The sequence below is a fragment of the Sus scrofa genome, chromosome 14 (genome assembly GCF_000003025.6).
Source record: "Sus scrofa isolate TJ Tabasco breed Duroc chromosome 14, Sscrofa11.1, whole genome shotgun sequence".
Classification (NCBI taxonomy): Eukaryota; Metazoa; Chordata; class Mammalia; order Artiodactyla; family Suidae; genus Sus; species Sus scrofa.
The window spans coordinates 56,854,333-56,873,286 of record NC_010456.5 but is presented as its reverse complement, the minus strand read 5'-3'; the positions used below and the strand labels follow the sequence as shown (position 1 = coordinate 56,873,286).

The 18,954-nt window shown below is 49.5% G+C and overlaps 1 protein-coding gene across 2 annotated transcripts in view; it reads left to right on the top strand.

Annotated features, from left to right (window-relative positions):
* The window catches only part of SLC35F3 (solute carrier family 35 member F3), a 94,129-nt gene that overhangs the window by 7,760 nt on the left and 67,415 nt on the right, over positions 1-18,954 (top strand). Inside the window, exon 2 of one of the 2 annotated variants that reach the window (XM_001927867.7) lies at positions 8,777-9,101. In XM_001927867.7, the coding sequence (XP_001927902.4) occupies positions 8,777-9,101 (325 nt within the window). The remainder of the gene's footprint in view (positions 1-8,776; positions 9,102-18,954) is intronic. The other variant, XM_005670968.3, reaches the window with a different exon arrangement.

Genomic DNA, 18,954 nt, shown 5'->3' with positions numbered 1-18,954 from the left:
TAGCTCTTTCAGGCAGGAACATTCTCGAAGTCTATTAAGTAGTTTCCTCATTAGTAGAGATTGGTTTATCTGATTAAAACCCTTTACGAGCTCTAATCAGAGAGCAGAATTCTGAGGGCACAAGGCCCGAGACAACTAAGAGATTTGGCCAGAGAGTGCGCGCATGTGTACACATTTGTGAGTTCATGCAACAGCATGCACTTTCAGGGGTGGGGTTTGGCAGTTGAGCAGGGGGAGGAGAGACCAGCTGGGTGAGCTCAAATTGTCCCAGGCATCTTCAGCAGCAGCACCCCCCGCCCCTGCTCCGATGGGTGCTACGAAAAGAAGGGTTTAGAAAGACCCCAAAGAGGAGAGTTGCAACTTCCCAGCTTTTCCTGACGCTGCCCTGGGTGTTTCTGTCAGAAGGAGCATCACCCTCGGGTGACAGGGAAAGGCCTGCCCCCTAGGAGGAGAGAATCCTAAAAAGGCTCCTGTGATTCCTTCAGCCCAACCCCACTTGGGTCCTTGGCCAAGCAAGTTTGGTCCTGTCTCAGAGATGTGCGCGCCATGCATGACTCTGCTCAGAACTGGCTGTTTCAGAAGCTGGTGCTTTGCTTCTCCAGAGGTTGTTATAAAACGACCCCCTCCCCGGCCGCCAGTGAAAATATCTCCCTGTTCCCTGCTCCCCTGCAGGGGGAAGGGCTCCAAACACCACTTTCTTCCTGGCGGGCCCTGCTACGCACAGTCCACCCTCCTGTAAACCCCCCTCTCCCCGTGGGATACCGCATCCTGAGTCCCACCACGTAGATGGGAAGAAATCCTCTGATAGAAGGAGAAACGTCAGAGTGGGGTGCATGCAGGTCATGAGAGGTATCGGATTATCCCAGGTCTGTACCTGGTGGGTGCCTGCTGTGCCTGGGCTCAAGGTGGAAGCTGCACAGGCCAGAACTGGCAGGCATGTGGATTAAAGTTGATCCACTCCAGCCCAGGTGTGTCTTCAGATCACAGATCAAAACAGGCCCTTGTTCCCTCCCAAGCAGCTTCTTCCTGCCCCCAGAATGCAAAGGCCATTATTTAAAGCTTATCCAGCTCCAGGCATGTGTACCTTGGGGGCTGTGAAGCATTCCAGGATTGTCCTTTTTTTTTTTTTTTTTTTTTTTGGCCGCATTTGTGGCATGTGGAAGTTCCAGGCCAGGGATGGAACCTGCGCTATAGCAGTGACCTGAGTCACAACAGTGACATCAGATCCTGAACCCACTGAGCCACCAGGGAACTCCCATCCAGGATTATCTTAAATCCCCTGCATGCGGCGCTGTGATGTGGACGTTGGGACCGCTAAGGATGTGAGGAATGGGGCAGAAAGTCCAGTCAAGGTGACTGTTTACTGAGTGGTTGTGATGGCAGGGGTGTGGCCAGATCCAGGCCTGACTCCAGGTGGAACTTCAGGGGAATCTCAGAGAAACTCCCACCACCCCACTCCCTCCCCCTCAGAAAAGCAGCCCTCATTTTTCTCCCAGTTCCATATCCACACCAGAGAAATAATTTTGGTTTTTATAAACAACTCTGCAGCCGCCGTGTTTCCTTCTATCGCTCTCCACACTGTCTCTGGGAATCAGAGCAAAGGCTTAGGCAATTCACAGGAAGAAGAGTATAAGATTGTGTCTAGTATTTCTTTTCTTTTTTAAAAAGTTTTTTTATTAAAGTGTAGTTGTTACATTGTTCTGTCAATTCCTGCTGTACATCGCAGTTACCCAGTCATATATATATATATATATATATATATATACATGTATATATATATACATTCTTTTTCTTCTCATATCATCTTCCATCATGTTCTATCCCAAGTGATTGGATATAGTATATAATTTTTTTTTTTTTATTTCTTGGGCCAAACCCACAGCATATGGAGGTTCCCAGGCTAGTGGTCGAACTGGAGCTGTAGCCACTGGCCTGCACCACAGCCACAGCAACACTGGATCCGAGACGTATCTGTGACCCACACCACAGCTCACGGCAACACCGGATCCTTAACCTACTGAGCGAGGCCAGGGGATCAAACCTGCAACCTCATGATTCCAAGTTGGATTCATTTCCACTGCACCACAATGGGAACTTGTAGTTCTAATCCAGTAACCCAGGGCAGTTGTGTCTTCTCCTGAGAGATTATCAAAATAAACACTTATCTGCAGCTTGTCACCACGCCCTATCCTGCAGTGACAGCTGTTGGCTGCGCCTCACACCTTCACCAGCACAGTGCACACCCCCCTGTAACACGCTCAGGTCAGGCTGCTGCCAGGACAAAGTGCCACAGCCTGGATGACTTAACAGACATTTGTCTTCTCATGGTTCTGCAGGCCGGAAGTCCAAGATCAAGGTATTGGCAAATTTGGTTTCGGGTGAGGGCTCTCTTGCTGGCTTGTAGATACATTGTCACTGCTGTGGCATAAGTTTGAGCCCTGGTCTGAGAACTTTTATATGCCACAGGCACAGCCAAAAAATAAATAAATAAATAACCCAACAATGAAAAAACCCAGTCCCACATAAATTCACTGAGCAAGTATTTAACAAGTAGATGAGATAAGCAAAACCTGAACTGCATTTTGAGGAGGTGGATTACACTTGGAAATGACCATCAACAAAAGCTTTCTTCCAGGCACCTCATTTTATAAATGCTATTCATTGGGCGGCCAGGCCCTGAACTGCTATATGCATCAAGGATCAATACAGGAAAACTTGTGCATCAGGCCCTCTTCCCCTGGGCGGTCCAGAAAAGGCAAAGGGAGGGGCTCTGTTGCTAGAACATCTCTCAGCTGTGTCTTGTTTGGCTGGACTTGGAGCCATGGAACCCTGTACACCATGTGGACACTCTAAGCCTCACCCCTTGGACCAAGCAAGCTCTGCTAGAGAGGGTTGTGTCTGCCTTATTAGGCCCCACAGTAAGTGTCCATAAGTGTTTGTTGAATGAGTGGCCTCCATGACTAGTCCGCCCAAGAGAAACAAGAGCATGTCCCCACAAAGACTTACATAGGGGTGTTTGTGGCAGCATTATTCATGGTACCCCCCCAAAAAAAACATCCGCAGGAACTATACACATGTCCATCAACTGATGACTGGTAGACAAAATATGATATGGGATATCCACATGGACTGCTAACCAGCCATGAAAAAGAATAAACTGGAGTTCCCATTGTGGTTCAGTGGTAATCAACGCGATTAGTATCCTTGAGGATGTGGGTTTGATCCCTGGCCTCACTTAGTGGGTTAAGGATCCGACATTGTGGTGTAGGTTTCAGACGTGGCTGGGATCCCGTGTTGCTGTGGCTGTGGTGTAGGCTGGCAGCTGCAGCTCTGATTTGACTCCTAGCCTGGGAACTTCCATATGCTGCTGGTGCAGCCCTAAAAAGACAAAATAAATAAATAAATAAATAAACTATTTAAACATGCTGTGCCATGGAGGAACCCTTCAGACACTGTGCTACTTGAAGTCAAATGCAGAAGTTTACAGATTGATAGGAAACAGCACACAGAGTAGGCAAATCTGTAGAGCAGGAAAGCAGCTTTGTGGTTGCCTGGGGTCGGGGGTGGAAATGGAGAGGGACTCCAGGTGGACGTGGGGACTCATTTTGAGGTGATGGCCATGTTCTAAGACTGGAGAGTGGTGATGGCTTCACGGCTCTGTAAATTTACTAAGACTCTTGAATTGTACTCCAGGAACAAGTGAATTTTATGGTTATGAAAATTAGGCCTCAAAAGAGCTTTAAAAAACTTAACCGCATAGATCTTCTTGACAGCGATGTCACTGGGAGGCATCTTCTGTTCTCTTCCTAATGACATTGCCTCTGCTCTCAGGAGGCTGGGACAGGCCAGCCAGGGGGTGGGCTTTGATCCCAGCTCTGGGTCCCTGTCTCTGAAACAAGACTTCTGAACTTTCTAAGGGCACCCCTTCTGGACCTTCCTCATAGAGTCAACCAGGGTCCACTTATTCTCAGGGGACCTCAAAAAAGAAACATCTGTGGGGGTCTCTTGTGATGCAGCAGATTAAGGATCTGATGTCAGAGTTCCTATCGTGGCTCAGTGGTTAACGAACCCGACTAGTATCCATGAGCATGCAGGTTCGTTCCCTGGCCTTGCTCAATGGGTTAAGGATCCAGCGTTGCCGTGAGTTGTGGTGGAGGTCGAAGACACGGCTCAGATCCCGTGTGGCTGTGGCCGTGGCGTAGGGGGGCAGCTACAGCTTGGATTCGACCCCTACCCTGGGAATCTCCATATGCCGTTGGTGAGGCCCTAAAAAGACAGACCAAAAAAAAAAAAAAAAAGATCTGATGTCACTGCCTTGGCCCAGGTGGCTGCAGTGGTGTAGGTTTGATCCTTGATCCCTGGCCCCGGGAACGTCTACAGGCTGTGCGCGTGGCCAAAGACCCAACCAAACAAAAACATTTGTGTTCTCTTGGAACCTTGGGAGAGCCATCTCATGGGAACTTTGAGAGTGAGTGATTTTCTGGGTTTTTCTTGCTTTCTTATTGAAGAAAGGGCTTTCACTGCATAAACATAAAAAGCACTTCATTCATCATCTTCTCAGCGGAAAGCAGTGGACAGCTCATGAGACAGGACTTGCCTGGGTCCCAGAATGAATTAATTAGCAGCTAAATCAGACCTCCAGCTTACCCGAGAGGACCTTGAGTTTCCTTCTGCTGAGTAGACACGGCCTCTAGTATGGCTTCTGCTTGTCCAGAAAGTGTGGATGTTTTCTTAGTCCCTGGGGAGACACACCTCAAATGTGATTTGGCAGGTGGTAGGGCTAACGTGTGCTTTCAGTAAATTGCCTGACTCTGAACAGAGCTCAGGATTGAAGTCCACGCACAGGTATAGCCATATCTTGGCATGCCATGGCATATGCACTGTGAATGGGGAGAACACTCCCCCCGCCAACACACACACACCCCTTTCTCCAGAAATGCTCAGTGGTAATGTAACACTGATAACAGACATGGGTGTGGGAAGGGCTGTCCTGCCCCTACCCCTCCACACACACACTTCTGAGTGAATTAAGTGAATTAAGTGGTGGAAACAAAGCCTTAAGAGGCCACTCTGCCAAAGGGAGAGGCGTGACTCTACATCCATCCCCACAGCCCTGGGGCCAGAGTATATGATCTGCTTTGCATTTAGCCGGGAACTCCTGGCCAAAGTGCCAGGTTAGGATGGAAAATTCAAGACCAAAAATGGAGGGGCTGTTAGTGGGGAGGGGGTGATGGAGAGTGAGGGTGTGGGTGACGAATAGTATTTCTTGTGGAGTAATGGTCAAAGGAACTAGGAGAGGAAATAGCATGAGGCTCATTCAGCACCGATTTCCTCCAGGCAGTCTGGTCTGCCTCTTTGAGCTGTAATACAGGAGTGACAGCAAACACAGAAACCGCTGGACTTGTAATTTAGGAGGGGAGAGAAAGCAGACAAGAGTTTCCCGCAGTGGAAGCTTTGAGAGACTCAGTACAATGAAATGGAAAGTTTGCAATGATGGAGTTCCTATTGTGCTTCAGCAGGTCAAGAACCTGACTAGCATCCATGAGGCTGTGGGTTCGATCCCTGGCCTCACTCAGTGAGTTAAGGATCTGGCGTTGCTACAAGCTGCAGCGTAGGTCACAGATGTGGCTCGGATCCTACGTTGCTGTGGCTGCAGCATAGGCTGGTAGCTGCAGCTCTGAATCGACCCTAAGCCTGGGACCTTCTGTATGCTACAGATGCAGCTGTAAAAAGAAAAAAAAAAAAAAAAGCTTGCAATGAATCAAGTTTGGATGTCTATGATTCTTTGTGGGTCTATTCCAGTGTTTCCCCAGAGCATGTTCCAGTGGACCCCAGTTCTGCCTTTTGAGAAGGGAATACTGCCCTCCTTGGGGTGTAACTCCCCCTCTCTGAAAACAGCATCAGTTGGAGGGCTCCTTGAAAATGACTTTGAGAATGTTAGTTCAGGATAGGATACATTTGTTGCTTTCAGATAGTGGCAAATCGGTGTGTCTGCCCACCAAATTCATTGCGTCGTTCAGCATACATTCATTTCTTTCAGATCTCACCATCTTCCTCACAGCTCCTGGGGCAGACCACATGTGTTCCTTACCCTGACCTTTGCTTCTCTTGGTACTCATACTGCTCTCCTTCAAGGCCTGGCTCAAGAAGCCCCGTCTGATTCTTCCCGCTGTGATCACAGCCTTCACTCGTTATGCTTTCTTAATGAGTTGCGTTACGGTCAGAATCTCTCCATTTGTCATTGTTCTTTCATTCTTTCAGAGATCCATCTTGTCACTCCCAGAGAGACTGTAAGTTCCTGAAGAGCAAGACATGGTCCTGTTTTCTGTTTATTTATTGACCACCCAAGTTCTTGGCATAGGGTAGATGGACGCTTCATGGTTATTTCCCAGCAGATTGAAAGCTCCCGGGATGTGTATACTCTACCAAGCCCTATGAGATTTAAAAAGTCCATGCTCTGATGCACTGGGTTAAATGACTGCTGGCTGAAAGTATGGGATGACCCCAGCACACACTGGTGCGTGAGTGTGTACGCGTGTGTGTGTTGTGCACAGATACGAAAGACTGGGGCATATGCAGCAAAATATCAGTGGTGTCTCTGGGAACTCAGATTAGTATACAGTGCATTGCTTTTTATTTTTGCCATGCAGTCCTTTTGTAAAGATTCTGTAAAGAGGAGTTCCCGTTGTGTCTCAGCAGGTTAAGAACCCAACTAGTATCCATAAGGACACAGGTTTGATCCCTGGCATCAATCAGTGGGTTAAGGATCCAGCGTGGCGAGAGCTGTGGTGTAAGTAACAGATGCGGCTCGGATTCACCCCCAGCCCGGAAACTTCCATATGCTTGCTGCACTTGCGGCCCTAAAAGGAAAAAAAAAAGGAAAGCATGATATACCAAACTTGGCTTAATGATATTAGAGCTACTTAAATTGCTGTTAAATTTTTAAAAAAATCCTTAGAGTATGTTTGACTCCAGTATATTGGGTACCCATCTCCTGTACCCCTAGAGTGGAGATGGCCTCTTAGCACTTGGGTGACCCCATTCAGCTAAGGGCCTGGCTGAACATATAAAAGGCAAGTAGGCTGTCTCCTAGAAATTTGCATCCAGCCACAATTACACCTTACACTAGTTACAGCTCTGTTTAAATTTCCAGCTGACTGATGTGCACGCAATCATGAATGAAAACCAAACAGTGAAGAAGATAACACCTTTTCCATCTTCTCACAGTCTGTGGAAACCAGGCTGCCACCTGGTTTCCACAAGTCACGTGGTTCTAGCATGGCCTGTCTGAGGCCTTTCTCAGCACTGGCTGCCAGAGGCTGTGGTTTCTTTCTTTTTGTTTGTTTGTTTGTTTTTGTCTTTTTGCCTTTTCTAGGGCCGCTTCCTGTGGCTTATGGAGATTCCCAGGCTAAGGGTCCAATCGGAGCTGTAGCCACCGGCCTACACCACAGCCACAGCAATGCGGGGTCTGAGCCATGTCTGCAACCTACACCACAGCTCACGGCAACACCGGATCCCTAACCCACTGAGCAAGGGCAGGGATCAAACCTGCAACCTCATGGTTCCTAGTCGGATTCATTAACCACTGTGCCACGACAGGAACTCTGAGGCTGTGGTTTCTAAGTAACACTTCAGAATGGGACTGACAGCCATCAGCAGGAAGTCAGGAAGAGCAAGGAAAGAAATAAGAGGAATGCATTGATTTTTGTTCTACATGCAAAATAAGAGGAGGCTCGGGGTTCCATGTCCTTAAGTGACAGGCCAGGAGGAGCTTGTGTCAGTGTCCTGGCAGCTTGTAGAGGTCAAGGCCTATGACCTCCTCAGGTGGGACTCCCCAGCCCCAAGCACTGCCAGCGCTCTGTAGAACATCATTGCTTGTGAGCTGACACACGGTGAACTAGTTCAGCCACTCTGTGTTCTAGAGAAAGATGTGCCCAGAGATCACCCGTTGTAGTACAGATTCTTTTTTTTTTTTTTTTTCTTTTTATGACCACACCCACGGCATAGGAAATTCCCAGGTAGGGACTGAATTGGAGTTGCAGCTAGAGACTACACCACAGCTATAGCAACACCGGATCCACGACCCCTGGGGAGGCCCAGACCCCAGCCCATCCCTCCAGCTAATGTCAAGCCATTTCTTTCTTTTTTTTTTCCCCCCCTCACTTTTTAGGGCTGCACATGCAGCATATGGAAGTTCCCAGGCTAGGGGTCCAATCAGACCTGCAGCTGCCAGCCTATGCCACAGCCACAGCAATGCCAGATCCAAGCCACATCTGTGACCTGCACCACAGCTTGAGGCAACCCCCGATCCTAAACCCACTGATCGAGGCCAGGGATTGAACCCAAAACCTCATGGATACTAAATAGGTTCTTAACCCACTGAGTCACAAGGGGAAGTCTGAAGTACAAATTCTCATTCTAAGGTTCCTGGGAGTCTGCATTGCCAACAAGCTGGGGTGGTGTTGATGCTTGCAGCTCCTGAACCACACTTTCAGGGTCAAGTTTTGAGAGCATAAGAAAGCCAATGAAGAGGTGTTAAAGTTAGGTTTCAGGAAGCTGCCTCCATGACCAGCAGTCCTATCCCCCCAACCCTGCCCCTTCTGTCTCCATGCCCTCAACCCCATTCGCCCTATCCCCACCCCATCCCCTCTCCAGGGTGGCTGGCTGTGACAATGGCAGTCAGGGATCCTTTGCCCTCTTGCTCCCGCTCATCCCTGGATCCTGGCGCAGTGAAGGTGTGGAGGCCTTGGTTAACCATGCCCTTCTCTTCGTGCAGGGGAGGAGCGCCCCCGGGAGTCTCTGGGCCCGGCGGAGGCCCAGGCGCCGGCCGGGGCGGAGGCCAGCGGGAGAACGAGCCACCTCTGCTGGAGATGCTCCCAGGCGCAGCTCAAGAAGATCTTCTGGGGCGTAGCCGTGGTCCTGTGCGTGTGCTCCTCCTGGGCCGGTGCCACGCAGCTCGCCAAGCTGACCTTCAGGAAGTTCGATGCCCCCTTCACCCTCACATGGTTCGCCACCAACTGGAACTTTTTATTCTTTCCATTGTACTACGTGGGGCACGTCTGCAAGTCCGCAGAGAAGCAGTCGGTGAAGCAGAGGTACAGGTAGGGATGCTGGCCGGCTGGGATGCTGCTGGGCTATCCCGCGGCCAGTGGGCGCAGCGATGGGCATCACCGCGTCACCGTGTCACCTTTTGGCGTAGTAAAGGCAGCATCTTCCAGAGGTGATGGCTGGTGGCAGATCCCCAGAAAGGGAAGACATGGGAAAACTGTAGAACTCTGTTGCTCTGTTACTCCTCCCAAGACTGGGCTCAAGACCAGTTCATGGAGCCAGGTGACTGGGCTGTTTCCTGTAGCTTACTTTCCTGCCCAGCCAAGTTCATTGCCAAGACTTGATTACTCATTCCCTCTCCAGCCCAAGACATTTCCTCCTTTGGTTGTGTGGTTGCAGGGGTCCGAATGTCTGGCGGCTGTCAAGTCGAAACACCATCTGAGCTTTGTATTTTCTCTTACGGGTCTGTGGGTATGACCTCCCTTTCAAAGAGGCCAGAAACCCCAATGCCAGCCCTCTGCCACAATGCACAGCAGGGCTCTGCTGGCCTCCTCAAGCATCATCAGATGGTCAGTGTTGGCCCTGGGGCCTCATGTAAGCCAACCCCTGGATCTCGTGGTTGCCCAAAGCCAAGGCCCTCTGTGGCTATGGCACTGGCCTACTGCTGTCCCAAGACAGCTCTAAACTCAGGAAAAAATGCTGGCCAAGGTGACCAGGTAGGCCCTGGGAGTTTATCTTTTGTCAGCCCCAGAGATGGAAGAAATTTGAAGGTTGAGGGCTCTTTACTCCCTCACCACTGCCTTCTTCCCCCTCCCCCGTACCCCGCCAGACACATCCCCCCCACCATACACTCACTATGTCCCATTTACCATCTGCTTCAAACTTCAGCCCTGTTCTGAAATTGTGCTTCGAAGTTGCAAGACTGCTAAAAACATCATTGGGTCCAAGGAGCAAGGAGGGGTGGGATTGGAGGTCTACAATCCGATCAGAATTTTCTCTGAGATTCTACCATCATGTCACTGTAAAGTTATGGTTGGGGGTGTGAGGTGCCAGATTTTCTCATGTTTAGGGGAAACTTGGACTGGCTCCTTTAAAAGACCAAGGAGCAAATCAGAGCACTGAATCTAGAGGAAGCAGCGATGATGGAGCTTAGATTGAGTCACAAGGCCAGCTTCACAGGTCCCCTTAGTGGAAAGGTCTCAGCGGATTCTAGAGACAAGGCATGTGGGCCTGGGGCGTTCTCAGTGTAGACTTAAACAGGCGGATTCATGGACCAGCCAGAGAGCGCCCAAGAGGCACTTTAAATGCCTCTTGTAAACAGCAGCTAAAGGCAGACTGAAACAAATAGAAACTTTGTAGGGCCCCAGATTGTCCCACAGGCAAGAGAGAAATAATGGCCTGCCTTTAATCACAGAGAAAAGCAAATATTCAGTGAATGATGTATTTAACAGTAAGGTAGCCCTGAGTGTTTTCAGTTTGTCATTAGGAGTTTGCCTTTCTTTAAATTGCGTGGACTATCGTGGCGCTGTTTCTAATGAAGGGTTAACAGTGGGCTTACTCACCCTTTCTTGATGGAGAATTACTAGAGGGCTGATGAAATGTTCTTTCCCTGTTTCCTTCAAACACTCGGGCTCAGAGAGGGGCCTCCCTTGGGGACAGGGCTAGCTGCTGCCTTAAACATGTGTCCCCAACATAACGCTTACCTTGGGACATGACTAGCACCTCTGGCCACTTAGGGCAGGCCCAGCACCATTAAACAATGGTGCTGAAAACAACGCAGAAGAAACCAAGCTCCACTGGCTAGAAGGTCAAGAGAGGAAAAAAATGAAAGGTCATTGGAGCAGATTAAACATAGAAAGACATCGCACCTTGATTTCAGCTTACAGTTCTCTTGTAAAACTGTCTGGGAAGAGGAATTCCCTGGTGTCCTAGTGGTTGAGGATCCGGTGTTGTCCCTGCAGCAGCTCGGGTTGCTGCTGTGGTGCGGGTTTGATCCCTGGCCCGGAAACTTCCGCATGCCATGGGTGTGGCTCCCCCCGCCAGAAAAATCTGAGAAGAAACATGAAAGAATTATGGTGACTGCTCTGTCCACTGGAGACCAGTGGAGGGCAGGGGGGAGAATCATAAACTTGATAAAGAAGCCAATTAAAACTTAGCCCAAGTTCTATCATAAAGCTTAGCTCGCCTCTTAAAAAGATCCTTCTAGAGTTCCTGCTATGGTGCAATGGGATCAGGGGCATCTTGAGAGCACTGGGATGCAGGTTCAATCCCCAGGCCAGCACAGTGGGTTAAAGATGGAGCATTGTCTAAGCTGCAGCTCAGGTTGCAACTTCATCTTGGATCTGATCTCTGGCCTGGGAACTCCACATGCCAAAAAAAAAAAAAAAAAAAAAAAATTCTATCTGATTTGTAAACTGTGTTCTCCCTGTAGCTAAGCAGAGCTGTTAATTTACCAACCAATTATTGGGTATGTCACTTAAGCCATGCACACTTTCGGTAAAGGGACATTCTTCCTCAAAAAAGGGAGAGAAAAATGTTATCATAGGCTTTACTTAGGAAGTCACGACTCTGTCATAACTCAAATTGGGAATTCTTTTTTTTGATTGGGGTCTTTTTAAAATTTGAAGTAGGGAGTTCCCATCATGGTGCAGCAGAAACATCCTATAAGCAACCATGAGGTTGAGGGTTCCATCCCTGGCCTTGCTCAGTGGGTTAAGGATCCAGCGTTGCTGAGAATTGTGGTGTAGGTCAAAGATGAGGTTCAGATTCCTCGTTGCTGTGGCTGTGGTATAGGCCGGCAGCTGTAGCTCCAATTCGACCCCTAGCCTGGGAACCTCCATATGCTGTGGGTGTGGCCCTAAAAAGCAAAAATAATAAAATAAAATAGAATAAAATTTGAAGTAGAGTTCATGTACAATATTATAAAAGTTACAGGTGTACAATATAGTGATTCACGATTTTTAAAGGTTACCCTCCATTGATGGTAAAATATTGGCTATATTCCCCATGTTATATTATATATCCTTACAGCTTACTTTATACTTAATGGTTCATACTTCTGATTCCCCTGCCGAATTGGGAGTTCTTTCAACAGACTTTTGGATTCCCAGAAATTGAAGCCAACTGGAATCACATCTTTCCTGTTTGTGCTTTTGTCAAAAAGAATGCCAGAAAGGAGATCTGGAGTCAGCTGAGGAGATGTTTTCTTGGGTGATGGTGCTTTAGCGGAGAGCTGGGAGAAAAGGCAAAAGGTCGAGACTGTTTTCGCAGAGGATAGTTGGACAGATAAGGTAGCTTGGCTTGTGGTTTTGGGGAAGCAATTAGGTAGCAGTTTTTTTTCTCCCCAGCCCTTCCCACTGAGGCTCTGTCCTGACACAAAGCTAAAAAAGTCATCCAAAGCACAGGAAGGAAAACATATATTGCCTTGCACGGAGCTCCTTAAACCTTACAAGTCTCTGGGATCTTGTTGAAGGGCCGATGCCAATTCCAAGGGTCTGGGTGGATCAGAGTCTCTGTTTTCCTAAAGAGCTCCCAGGCGAGACTGGTGCTGCTGGCCCATGGGCCACACTTGGACTGTCAAGGCCCTGGAGACATTGAGTCTGAGTGACATGGCTTTTTGTTTTTGTTTTTGTTTTTTTGTCCTTTTGCCCTTTCTAGGGCCTTTCCTGCGGCATATGGAGGTTCTCAGGCTAGGGGTCGAATCGGAGCTGTAGCCACCAGCTTACGCCAGAGCCACGGCAACGTGGGATCTGAGCCACGTCTTGGACCTACACCACAGCTCACAGCAACGCTGGATCGTCAACCCACTGAGCAAGGCCAGGGATCAAACCCGCAACCTCAGGGATCAAACCCGCAACCTCGTGGTTCCTAGTCGGATTCGTTAACCACTGCGCCACGACAGGAACTCCTGGGCGACATGGTTTTTAAAACACTATCCATCTGCCCAGACTAAGAACCAGAACTCACCATATGTACCACATGGAACTGGCGAGTGACTCACTTGGGGCCCTGAGGATGCTTGAGCACCAGTCCACTGCCACTGGAGAGGGAGAGGAGGCTCCATGGGCATGTCTTTTAAGCTCTGGGAGCCTCAGATACTTGTTTATAAACAGAGGGCAGTGACACACACATGGTCTTGCACAAAAGCTGGTTGTCAGATCCCATGAGACACTGTACATGCAAGTGTCATAAAAACTATGAAATGCCGTAAATGTGCCAGGACCTGGAGTTCCTGTTGTGGCTCAGCAGTAATGAACCCAACTAGTATCCATGAGAATGCAGGTTCCATCCCTGGCCTCGCTCAGTGGGTTAAGGATCTGGCATTGCCGTGAGCTGTGGTGTAGGTCGCAGTCAAGGCTTGGATCCCAAGTCGCTGTGGCTGTGGTGTAGGCCAGCAGCTACAGCTCCAATTCAACCCCTAGCCTGGGAACTTCCATGGATGCCACCCTAAAAAGAAAAAAAATTGCCAGGAACCATCACCATCTTATGATATCTTCTGAATTAGGATACAGCCCATGCTTCATTCCTTGGCTGCCTCATGGTGGCCTATTTAACTGCAGGAGTGGGTCTTACAGGGAGTGCCAACCCCTGCAGTGTCACGCAGGTGCTATGCCTGGCAAAAATTAACTTGCAGGTCTGCTGGCTGCGCAGGGCAGCCTAGGATGATCAGGGCTTCCTGTGATCGGGCACTGTTGTCAAGAGTTAGCATGTGGATATGAAACCTCCCAGCCCAGCTGTCCCAGGTTTTCAGCCTCAAGCCTGTGGCCTCCCCAGTAACACCCCTAAACATTTGGGCATAAAGCGAGCTCCCCTCTTTCCCAGACTGTCAACACCCCTACCCTCCCCTTGCCTGTTTCTGGCTGACGGCTGAACGGCTGGCCCCAGGGAAGCAGTAGTGACTGCAGGGAGGGCTCTGGCCACAGAGATGCTTGAGGGCGCTGCGGAAACTATGACCTGAAAGGGGGTTCGGCCCAGAGTTTCCAGCACAGCTGGGCTCCAGCGGGAGGTGCACGGAGGAGACTGTCGGGTCTGTAGCCCTGGAGAGACCGGCGAGGGCAGGTGTGAGGACACGCAGCCTCCCAGCCCCTCTGGCCCTGGCACAGAAAGGTGGCATGTCTATCAGAGGCTGCCTCAGCCAGCAGAAACCAGCCAGAGCAGAGCTGGGGCCCTTGCAGTCTTGTCAGATCTTCCAGGAATTCCTCCCAGGAGTGACCTCTTTTCATGAGCAAACACTGGAACCTTCTGCTCTCGGGTGGCTGCCAAAAAAGTGAATGAGACCGTGGTGACAGATGTTTCCCGCTGCCTTTCGTAGTTTGGCTTCTGGAAGCCAGCCAGTCAATGCTGCTTCAGAAACACCAGCAGACCTTCTGAGCCAAGAAAAGGGGAAAGGGCGGTTCGGGTACCTTCCGGCTCAAATCCCAAGGAGGCCAGGTGTGAGTTTGTGGCTGTGCCAGTGTACCCAGAATCCACAAGGGGTCTCAGACGCAGCTGGAATTTTCAGTCTAAGGAGCAGAGCAGTCACAGTCTGGAGGTTTGTTCCTTCTGGACATGGTTACAACACATCTTTTCAGGGAGACAGTCAAACATGGTCCCTGGCCCAGGAAGGGTCACATGGCCAAACAGGGTGAGGATGTGGGGGGCGGTGGGGGAACCCAGGGGAGAGGGCCAGGTGCTTGGTCCTGGGCCAGGGAGAAAGGTTTCTTGGAGGAAATGACTGAGGAGGAGCCTCTCGGAGGGTGAGCAGATGGTCCTGCAGGTGCTGAATCCTGGGCAGGGAGTAGCCTGGGGAAGGCTCAGAGGTGTGTGTGTCTGGGGGACGGAGCTCTGGTTCAATGTGGGAGGTGAGTGGGGGAGGCCACAGAGGAGCAGGAAGGTAGCCAGGAGTGAACCTGTGACTCCCACTCACAGAGAGGTTTGGATTCTGGTGTGAATGTTGGGAGGGGGTGGGGCAGAGAAGCCATCAGACTGGGTCTTTAGGGTACCGCTACAGCCCTTGGTTCAGGATGGAATGGGGCAAGTGGAGGCCAGGCCAGTGGAACAGTCACATGCTCCGTGTCTGTGTGTCGGCCGGGGTATTGCCTGAAAAAAAAAAAAGCACAACCTAAAGGTTGAGAATTTTGTTTTATTCAGCGAACATCATGAGGACTTAAGCTCAGGAGGCAGCCTCTCCAATCGCTCTGATCGATGGCCCCAAAGAGGTCAGGGGGAGCCAGGATATATAAGAGATTTTGCCACAAAGACCAGGTAGTCCGAACTTCAAAAGATGACTGGGTTTTTTGGCGGGGGTTTTTTGTTATTGTTGTTTTGCTTTTTAGGGCCGCACCCATGGCATATGGAGCTTCCCGGGCTAGGGATCAAATCGAAACTACAGCTACCAGCCTACACCACAGCCACAGCAACACCAGATCCGAGCCACATCTTTGACCTACACCACAGCTCACGGCAACACAGGATCCTTAACCTACTGAGCGAGGCCAGGGATCGAACCCGCAACCTCATGGTTCCTTGTCGGATTCATTTCTGCTGCACCATGATGGGAACTCCAAGATGACTGTTAATTAAGGAAAACCAGACGTCTCAAGGTAAGGAACGTAGTGCTTTTCTTGGAAGACGCAAGAGTCTGGCTCACTGAAATCATTCCTTTGACATGCACCTCAGCCGCCTGGGGCCAGTGTCCTGTGCTTTCCTGTCCCAGGTCCCCTCTGGGAACACCCATGTGGGTGGCTGCAGTGGCTGATGGCTTGATGGCCGCAACATCCTTTGTTTGTCGATATAGCAGCTAGTGTTTCTCATGCACAGGGGCATGTAGGCACATGTGGGTACCACAAATGTTGTTTCCAACCTTAGGAGCTCACATCCAAGTGGGATAAAGACCCCTCCCCCAATATGAATATAGAATAGGGTGCAAGGAGGAGGTGGGCAAGTGTGGGGACAGACTGGCTGCAGCTTGGTTGCAAGGACAGGGCCGCGTAGATGTCCAGACCAAACGGTCAGGTGGAGGCCAGGATGGGGTCAAGGGTGCTGGGTCAAGGGGCTGAAACTTTATTCTCCAGGCAGTGGGAGCCTCGCAAAGTTTCTGAATCAAGGACCAGAATAATCAGAGCTGCTTTTAAAAGTAGGAGTCAGAGTGCTAATTACATCACTGGTTACAGGACTGTGTGCTTATTTCCCATCTGTGATAGACTGACTCAGGTATTTTGCTTTTTTGTTTGTTTCTTTGAGTGTGTAAACCTTGAAATAGGACAAGGCCAGGTCTCTTGTTCTGAATCATCAGTTGCTTCTCCAGCTGAAAGCAAACTCTTATGTTGGCGAAAAGCACTTCAATTTTTTTTTTTTTTCTTTTTCCCTCACCGAACTTGGGCATTCAGGGAAATCTCCTTTCTGGGAAACACTGGTACACGGCTTTCAAGCCCAGTGTGAGGGCATCACCAAGGCCACCCTAACTAGTGATGCCCCTGCACACCTCTGCCCTCCTGGCACCATCAGGCCTCCTACTTGATGTGATCTGACAGGGATCCCTGCTTGCTTTTTCTTCCCTGAGCCCTGGACCTACTCTGGCCCACTGCTGCCACCAACAATTCTCCAGAGAGAGTTCCCGCTGTAGCGTAGTGGATTAAGAATCTGACTGCAGCACCTTGGGTTGCTACAGAGGCTTGGGTTCTATCCCCAGCCCAATACAGCGGGTTAAAAGATCCAGCATTGCCACAGCTGTGGTGTAGGTCATAGCTGTGGCTAAGATTCAATTCCTGGCCTGGGGACTTCCATATGCCGTGGGTGCTGCCATACAAAAAAAGAAAAAATTTCTCCAGAGGGTGAGGTTGCTCTGGAAACCAGGCCACAGGGACTCTCCACTAGAGGAACAGAGAGATAGCTCTTCACTCATTCCACAGAATCCACCAGGGATTTTCTGTGTGTTGGATGCAAGTGTTCCTGTTCTAGTACTTAAGGATGCAGCAGTGACCAAAACAAGTGAAAAGTCCTGCCTTCCTGGAGCTTACCTTTTAGTGGGAAAACAAAGAACAAACAAATAAGTCTCTGGACTTGGGTTATCTTGATGACCTCAGCCAGAGGTAAGGATTGCTGAGTGCTATGAAGAAAGGTGGACAAGCCTGGGTGCAGGGGTGTTGGGTGGGGAGGCATTTATGTCAGGTTGGGGACCTGTCCCTCTGTCTTTCCGAAGGGGCTTATGGTGATCCCAGCGTCTCCTTACCCCATCCAGACCCAAATGCCTGGGTTAGCCCTAGTTGCTCACTCATTCATTCATTCTTTATTCCTTCCTATAATAATGTACACTCATGACCATCAACTTCAGCCGTGCTCTTCAGGGCACTGGGAAAGGGAGGTTCTGAGCACATTTCTGCCCTCGAGATGTCCAGAGTGCAAGGGTTAAGGCCCCTCAGAGTCCAGGGTACAGGAGATCAGTGGCAAAGGGGTCTGATCAGCTTGGCCTCCGTGGGGCCAAAGAGCCCTATGTGGCCACCAGCTCTTGGAGGAAAGAGCAGAATGTCCTGGGCTTGGCCATCCCTTTGCCTCCCCCCATCCTTCCTCATGACTTGAACAATCTCATTTCCCTTCTTATTTCCAAGAATCATCAACCCCCAAAGCAATAAGCTATATCCAGAGTCCTTACAGTTGATGATGTTCTTGTTGTTTTTGTCACTGGATTAGAAGAAATGGGCAAAATATTTGGGAATTGCAGTTTTTTATTTGGCTGGTATCTTCTGCTTGGTGGTAAATAATAGCAATGAGTAGCTGGCAAAGATTTATACAGTCTCTGCCAGTCTTAAGACAATATTTCAAATACTCAAGGATGCATCAGTGGAGTAGTGGAACACATCATCCCTGGGCTCCAGGTTATGACACCAGTGACACACAATGATGCCAGGCCCCCAGGGCTCTGTCCTGTCATAATGGTATTTGTAATGTAGCTCACCTATTTTCCCTGGGATATGACCCCCACCCCACCCCTACATTTTAGTTAAACAGCCACTGGCCTCGTCCCAGGGAAATTCAGTGACAGCCAGACACCTGCAAGGACGAATCCAGAGCATTCCACAAGTGATTTTTCAGCTTTCACTCAGGCAAGTAGGAAGTATTACATTCACTGCCGATTTCTGTTCTCCTAGACTTCAGCCACTGTTCATATCCCAGTTACCTAAGGTCCCTGTTCCTCCTTGAACAGGTATCAGGGATCTGTCTTCCATGGCAGCAGTATAAGGAGGCGCATATGTTTTACCTATACAATTTCAAAGTATGTCTCCCTTAGCTGACACTGTGTTGTTTCTCCATGCAGTTTCATGGAAATTTTGCCAGAGGTTGGTTCCAATGCTCATATTTATGGCCTATAAAAATGCCAGCCACTTAAATAATTGTTATAGCAATGTGATTATTGTTCTTGGAAGGTCAAGATAGCCTAGGCTGAACTTATTAACAAGAGAGTTTGTAAAAATTTCAGCATAAAGCACCAGAGTCCCTCTGAACATTTGCAAGATCAGGGTCACAGTGGCATAGAAGGCAGAGGGCAGGGCATCACTAGATCCCAGTTGGGGGGGGGGGTACTTCAGCCAATGGGTCTCCAGGGGCAGTTAACATTGTCTAAGGTGATGGAGAAGGTTTCCTGTGCATGGCTGCAGGAAGGTACCGAGAGGCACATGCAGGTGTGTGGTGGCTGCAGGAAGAGGGGTCTCTTCCAGTGTGACTGGGAGGCCGAGATTCCAGCCCATCCCACCAGCTATTGTCAAGCCATTTCTGACTTTCCATGTGCTTCCTAGTCATAGAGTCAAGACCGGCAAGCCAGTTCCCAGGCACATTGGGATATTAAAATCTTACCATGTTGAGGAAAAAGGTATCTGCGTAGAGATCTCAAAGATGAGAAAAGAGCTTTGATGATTCTCTAATCCAAATCAT